Source organism: Hylobates moloch, unplaced genomic scaffold (genome assembly GCF_009828535.3).
Source record: "Hylobates moloch isolate HMO894 unplaced genomic scaffold, HMol_V3 SCAFFOLD_21, whole genome shotgun sequence".
Classification (NCBI taxonomy): domain Eukaryota; kingdom Metazoa; phylum Chordata; class Mammalia; order Primates; family Hylobatidae; genus Hylobates; species Hylobates moloch.
The window spans coordinates 10921574-10929121 of NW_026652296.1; the positions used below are offsets into that span (position 1 = coordinate 10921574).

The 7548-nt window shown below is 44.7% G+C and overlaps 1 protein-coding gene across 1 annotated transcript in view; it reads right to left on the bottom strand.

Moving 5' to 3' along the window:
* Window positions 1-7548, bottom strand: part of SLC9A8 (solute carrier family 9 member A8) — a 79525-nt gene that overhangs the window by 21144 nt on the left and 50833 nt on the right. Inside the window, exon 9 of the mRNA XM_058433265.1 lies at window positions 6362-6510. Coding sequence (XP_058289248.1) covers window positions 6362-6510 — 149 coding nt within the window. The remainder of the gene's footprint in view (window positions 1-6361; window positions 6511-7548) is intronic.

A 7548-nucleotide genomic window follows, 5' to 3' on the forward strand; every position in this document is an offset into this window, starting at 1 on the left:
TTTTGCCATAAAACATTCAGACTCACTGAGGTACAGAGTAAAAGAGAATCTCTATTCACACTGCCTGCTCAGAGGTAACTACTCTTAACTACTATTAACACTTCAATATGTAGACTGCCAGTTCTTCTACCATGTGACTATCAAGTTTATCTTTAAAGTAATAGGCTGGGCACGGTGACTCACACTTGTAATCCCAGGACTTTGGGAGGCCAAGGTGGGTGGATTGCTTGAGCCCAGGAGTTTGAGACCAGCCTGAGCAACAGGGTGAGACTGTATCTACAAAAAATACAAAACTAGTTGGGTGTGGTGGCACATGCCTATAGTCCCAGCTACTCAGGAGGCTGAGGTGGAAGGATCACCTAAACCTGGGGAGGTCAAGGCTGCAGTGAGACGTGATTGTGCCACTGCACTCCAGCCTGGGCAACAGAGCATGATCCTGTCTCAAAAAATAATATTAAAATAAAATAAAACTAAAGTAATAAACAGGATCCTATCACATATATGGTGCCTATTACCAGCAGACTGATTTTTTTTCAAGGGCTTCCAACTCTCTTGTCGTGGTGCATATACTAGAAACCCAGCTCCTTCTCAGGCCTATAGAACCTGTGAGGCAGCATCCTGGCCACACTGGTCTTCCTTCTCTTCCTGGAGCACGCCACACTCCCGCATATCTATCTTCAGACCCCTGGCTCCTGCAGTTCCTGCTGCCAAAACCCTCCTTCCCTAGAGCGTCCCTGGACTGGGTCCTCTCACCACACAGGTCTGGGCTCCAGTGCTACCTCCAGGGGAGACCTCCCTGACTGCTTGAGCTCCCAATCCATTCTCTACCACATGCCACTCTCTGTCACACGGCCTTAATTTCTCTTCTTGTCATTTATTGCCAGCTGGAATTGTTGGATGGGTTTGCTTAAATTCTGGCTTTCTTCTGCAGGAAAAGGAAACTGATCTTGTGTTGTTTATAAACGTAGCCCCAACAGCAAGGATAGTTCTCAGCATAGGGTGGACATTTAATAAATATTTCTTGAATGGGCGAGAGACTGATTTTTCAACTTACTTTTAAAGAATTTAACAATATGTCAAATTCTTTCCATGGCAGTACAGACAGGTCAAGTTCACTTTTTAAGTGGCTGCACAGGATTCCGTAGTGCAAATGGACTGGAATTTGATCTTTTCCATTACTGATGAACATATAGTTCCTTCCAGTTTTTCTGTCCCAAGCAGTGCTGCAATGGAATTCCTTAGATATCTGTGCAGAAGAGCACTGCACCATACATTCTATCTTTGGCCAACTTCATGCCAATATCTTTTTTTTTTTTTTTTTTTTTTTTTTTTTTTTTTTTTTTTTTTTGAGACGGAGTCTTGCTCTGTCGCCAGGCTGGAGTGCAGTGGCAGGATCTCGGCTCACTGCAACCTCTGCTTCCCGGGTTCAAGCGATTCTCCTGCCTCAGCTTCCCGAGTAGCTGGGACTACCGGCACGTGCCACCACGCCCAGCTAATTTTTGTATTTTTAGTAGAGACGGGGTTTCACCATGTTAGCCAGAATGGTTTTGATCTCTTGACCTCGTGATCCGCCTGCCTTGGCCTCCTGAAGTGCTGGGATTATAGGTGTGAGCCACTACGCGTGGCCCATGCCAACATCTTAAGAAAGTGTTATGTTGGCCGGGCGCGGTGGCTCACGCCTGTAATCCCAGCACTTTGGGAGGCCAAGGCGGACAGATCACAAGGTCAGGAGTTCAAGATCAGCCTGGCCAAGATGGTGAAACCCCGTCTCTACTAAAAATACAAAAAAAAAATTAGCCGGGCGTGGTGGTGGGCGCCTGTAATCCCAGCTACTCGGAAGGCTGAGGCAGAGAATTGCTTGAACCTGGGAGGCGGAGGTTGCAGTGAGCCGAGATGGCGCCACTGCACTCCAGACTGGGCTACAGAGCAAAACTCTGTCTCAAAAAAAAAAAAATAAATAAGAAAGAAAGTGTTATGTCATGATTAATCTTGCAAACTCATCCTTCAAGCCCAAAGTCCCCTCCTCTGTGACTCACCTTGACAGAGTGTCATTCTCTCCCATCCCCTCCAAGCCCAGTGTTTGCTAACCGCTCTGCCTAAGAGGGGTCTATTCATCTTTGAATCTTTAGTGTCAGAGGCCAAAGTGGCCCTCAAAACTGGCTTGACTAACAATAAAATAGTTAACATGGATACAGTTGGAACGAATATTCTGAGAATAGCTAACGCTTGCTGAGTAATAATTAGGGAGACTTTTTGATTTGCTGTGGATACCAGGACATTTTTTAGAATAAAAGGGGATATTATTAATTCATCATGTTGAGACAGAGGGCAAACCAGGACTTCTGGCCACCCCAGCAGTGGCACAGATGCCCCGTCAGGGCTCTCACTTGCATCGCTCCCCTCGTCCTCAGCAAAGGCGTCAGGCTGGCCCTTTTGTCTATTTTATAATGAGGAAGTAGAGCATGGGGTGGTTAAGTCTGTAATCTGAGGTTACACAGCCAATGAGAGGTGGAACTGGGATTCAAATCCAAGTCTGTCTGTTATCCAGCCCCAGTCCTTAGCAACTGTGTTTCCTACATGTGGATTTAGGTAAATAATTCCCACTTCCTAGGAAGATAATGTCCTGCTCCATGGTCTTGGGAACCACTTGAGATCAGTCCTTTGTGATAGTCAGGAAAAGGGGAGCACACAAAGGAAGGTGAAGACAGCAGAAACCACCCTTTCCATCTGTGCTTTCACAGTGCAACGTGGGGTGTCCACACACGACACAGGGCCACTCTGCCCCTCTCTGAAAACCCTGCATGACAAATACCCAAAAGGCAAAGTGCGGACAGAGCAGGTTCCCTCACCCAGAGGCAGATCTGGTGTCCCTGGCTTGCACTGCTGTGTGTGGAGCAAGGTCCCTAAGGAAATGAAACCCCTCTCAATAGGAAACTGCCACTCTGAAAAGAAGGTAAGAAAAACACTCCCTTATTTTAATCACAGATTCCAAACAGATGCATGAAACACATCTTTGCCAACAGGTACTCAATGATCTTCTTAAGGGGGCAGAGGAACAATTTAGAAAAACACATGTAAAAATAGCTAGGCTAGAGCCGAATAACTCACAGGTAATGTTTTTGTAAGTGCCAACTTTCAGTAAAGAAAGGGAACCTCATGGCAGACACCAGGATGGAATTACCCTGGTGAACTGGTTTGCGCTGAAAAACAAAACCCTGAAAATGGCGAGTCCACTCTGCTTCCTCCTTGTGCTGCTCACGCAGCACCGACGTGTGACTCCAGATAGCGACTGGGTAGAAAAATTCTGTCAACTGAGTCACTAAAGACCACTGGGCCTTCTGCTTTGTGTCTGAAGAAATTACTGCTACACAGAACACTGTCCTGCTCTACATAACTAGAAAACCTGATACAAGATATGAAACAAAACTATTTTCTGACATGGGACAAAAGATAGGGTAGGACTGTGATTCCTGCTGGAAGGGAGACAAACAAGGTGGCCACTCTTTCCCTAGGCCCCCTGCTGAGCTGACTGCCTGAGGCTGAGGCTTTAGAGGGCTGTCCTGTTGAGTCGGGGACGCTGCACAGAAAGAGAGCTCTTGGACATCTACTGTAAAGTCCCCTTGAGTCTCTGACTGATACTGATCAGTAAATATGTGGGATGAAATAAGAAGCTGGGAAAAGAACCATTAAAAAGAAGTAGGCTGAACAATTCCAGAAGCTGACATGGGGCTGGGAATAGTTTGTGTTCCCACCAGCCAGAGTGGAGTGAGCTCACAGTACCTGAGACACCTTAGTTAGGGCCCTGCTACTCTGCACCAGCCCTAACAAAGTTTAAATGTAAGCCTCAAAAAGGATTAAACTGATGCCAAGAGACTTAGATACATGCCAGAAGAAAAGTCCAGAAATAACACAAAAAAACAAAAAAAAATTTTTTTTAAAAGAAAAGCCCAGAACTCCGTAAAGGAGTACAATAAAATCTTGTACTCAACAACATAAAGTTCACAATGACTGACATCCAATCAAAACTTAATAACGAGCAAAGAGCAAGAAAATGTGACATATAAGCACAAGAAAAATCAACAACAAAACACACCTAGAGTTGACAGAGATGATGGAATTAGCAAACAAGGACATTAAAACAGCTATTAGAAATACGTTTCATATGCTCCAGAATACAGAAGAAAACATGAACATGATGAAGAGAGAAATGGAAGAAAATAACCCAAAGGGATCTGCTGTAGATGAATTATAAAACAGGTAAATGAGAAATACGCTGGGTAGGATTAGCAGGAGATTCCACATGGCAGAAGATCAATGACTTTGAAGATACGGCAACAGGAAATAACCAAAATAAAGCACACAGGGAAAAAAAGACAGAAAAAAAAGGCAAAGCATATTGTGGGCCAATAGCATGCTACCTCTCATAACTGGAGTAAACTGAAGTCTCAAGGGGAAGAGGAAGGAGGAACAAAAAAATATTTATAAAGAAATGGGCAAAAGTTTACCAAATTTGATGAAAGCTATAAACTCATATAAACTATAAACCCAAGAAGCTCAATGAACCCAAGGTGAATATAAAAAGAACCACACCAAGGCACATCTAAATCCAGTTTCTACACACCTGGCAGGACAGCTAAACATTTTAAATTAAAGTAAGTGTGGTGGCAATATGAAGCAACTGGCACTCTCTCATACATTCTGATGGGAATGTAAAATGATACAGTCACTTTGAAAAACACTAGGCAGTTTCTAAAAAAGTAAAAACATACTTACCATATGACCTAGCAGCCTTAATCCTAGGTATTTACCCAAGATAAATGAAAACACATGCACACTGTTCTTAGCCCAAATATGGAAAACCCCAAATGTCTTTCAAATGGTGAACAGACAAACTGTGGTGCAATAAGAATGATAAACTACTGCCACATGCAAAAACATGGATGTCTCTCAAAAACATGATAACTGAAAGAGAAGAGACACAAAAGACTATGTATCACATGATTTCATTTAAATGACATTTGGGAAAAGGAAAAACTACAATGACAGTGCAGACCAGTGGGTGCCAGGGCTCAGGACAGGCAGGTGGACTGACTGCAGAAGGGCACAGGGGAGCCACACTGGGCAATAAGAATATGCCACACCTCAACTGTGGGGGTAGTTATGACTGTCCACATTTGCAAAAATTCATGGAACTATATACTTAGAACGGGTCCATGTATTGTGTGTAAATTATACCTCAACAAAGTTAATAAAAAAGAAAATCTCTGCCATCCTGTGGCACAGATCAAAACATCCCTGCAATAGTGCCTCCTTTCCAGAACAAGGCCTCTGAAGGGCCTTCACTCAAAGGATGAGATCAGACTTCCAGGGCAGAGCCCTTCTCACCTGGCTGCCCCCTCACACAGGAACGGGGTGAGTCATGCTCCATTTTCAGGTCAACATCCTTTACAACGTAACAAGCTGTGGACGCAAGCTTGACTGCCACTTGTAGGCATAAAGCCCAACTAAGCCAAGCCTGATTGGGCTGCTGATTGATTACCAGGTGACGGCTCCAAGACCATTACGCTGTGAGCGGCCACCCCTCCTCCAGCTGGTGAGCATCATCTTCTAGGGCCGCATCAGAATCATCTCTGCTGCTGGGAGCTGTGTGCCCTCCTCCAATGGGGTGCAGGGAAAAGGCTCTGGGCCTCCACTGTCAATCTCACTGCCACCACTGCCTGTGCAGTGCAGCTTTGGGCTAATGACAACCTCTTAGTACCTACTCCACAGGGCTGGTAGCAGCATAAAAAAACTGAATACTGGTAAAGTGTGTCCAATAAGCACCCAACATTACGCCACTGCCACACTTTGCTTGTCCCTCTATGTAGCACTGAGTACATGGTTTTATGATGATCTGTTTTGGCACGAGTTGTATTAGAGGAGGGTTCTAAGCACTAGTTCTTGACTCAAAGACAACTAGTTTGAATCGTTGTTCCACCAATCCCAGCTGTGACCTTGAGTAATTTACTTAATCTCACTCAACCTCAGTTTTCTCATCAGTAAAATAGGGACCTTCACAGTACCTCCCTCCCACAGGCTACCCTCCTCTGAGGGAGCCTCATAGGACTGATGGGCTAAATGAGAGAAGGCGGGTTAAGAGAAAATGTGACCGTGACACCAATGTGACTGTTTGAGCCCCTGGATCCAGGCAGGCCTAAATCCAGATGTGTTTCTAGGGAGCCAATAGATTCCCTTTATTACTTAAGCTCTTCTGAGTTGTGACTGTCTCTTGTGACTAAAAGTGACCCAACTGACAAAGCCTCTTTCACTAGGCAGGACAAGATGCCATCACCACAGCACTTTCAGGCTCTCTGTCACTTACCTGACAGTGAGATTCCTTCTGCAAGCCCATAAGGCAGATAAGCAAAAATGATCATCATGCCAAACTCCAAGGAAGGTGTTTTCCTCAAGTCAATATGCTTCAGCACGTAAATGACAACTGTCAAGGAAGGAGAATCGAGGGACAGTTGATGGGAGATGTGGAGAAGTCACAAAACTGCTGCTTTCCAAATATATGAAGTAAACAACAGATATAGAGGATTTTGGAATGCCCCAAGGTTACAAATGAAAATCTGTCATTATGGATTTTTTCCTTTGTAGGGAGACTGTTGCTATTAAGAAAGAGAATCTGACAAAACACTAAGAAATATAAATTCCAGAGATAAATGGTGGTGGAAGATGAAAATCAACCTAAGTCAACTCATTTAAAAACACTGACTTAGAGGGCTGGGGATACGCCAGGCCATGGCGCGAAGCTGGGGCTGCACACACACCAAGGACAGCTCACTTGGCCAGGTTCCTCCTGGGGCCACATCACCCCCACTCCTCCAACAACATCAGATGAGATCACTAATGCTACCCATCTTGCTTTCCCCATCAGTTTTGAGTCAAAGACAACTAGTGTGAATCGCTGTTCAAACTGGGGTTCGAGGCCCTGTTGAAGCACAGTCTTTCCTATTCCTGGAGATTTCCAAACTCATGCCACTGTGAAAGGAGAGAGCCTTCTATATATTGAAATATCATTCACAATGCCTATACTGGAGCTCACGGTACCCATTTGCTCCACTTAATTTTGATAGATACTTTTTTTTTTTTTAAAGAAAAAGATAAATACAGAGGAAAATAATGAACTGGAAAAAATTTTCTTTTCCATTCTGTTTATTGATACAATATGAGAAGCTGTCAGCCAACTCAATAGAGCCTTTAGACTTCTGGACAAAGGAGTTGATGGGAAAATTCAACAGGATGGCAGAAAAACATGTCTGTAACCAGGCAAAAGAGTCTCTTCTGGCCATCTGTGAAACAAACTGCTCGTGGAGGTGGGCCAGTGGCCATCTCCCTGAGACGTAGGCTTAGGCGCGCACCGAGTGGTCTACTGCCTGTTACTATTTTAAACATAATGAGGCCGGGCGCGGTGGCTCACGCTTGTAATCTCAGCACTTTGGGAGGCCGAGGCGGGCGGATCACGAGGTCAGGAGATCGAGACCACGGTGAAACCCCGTCTCTACT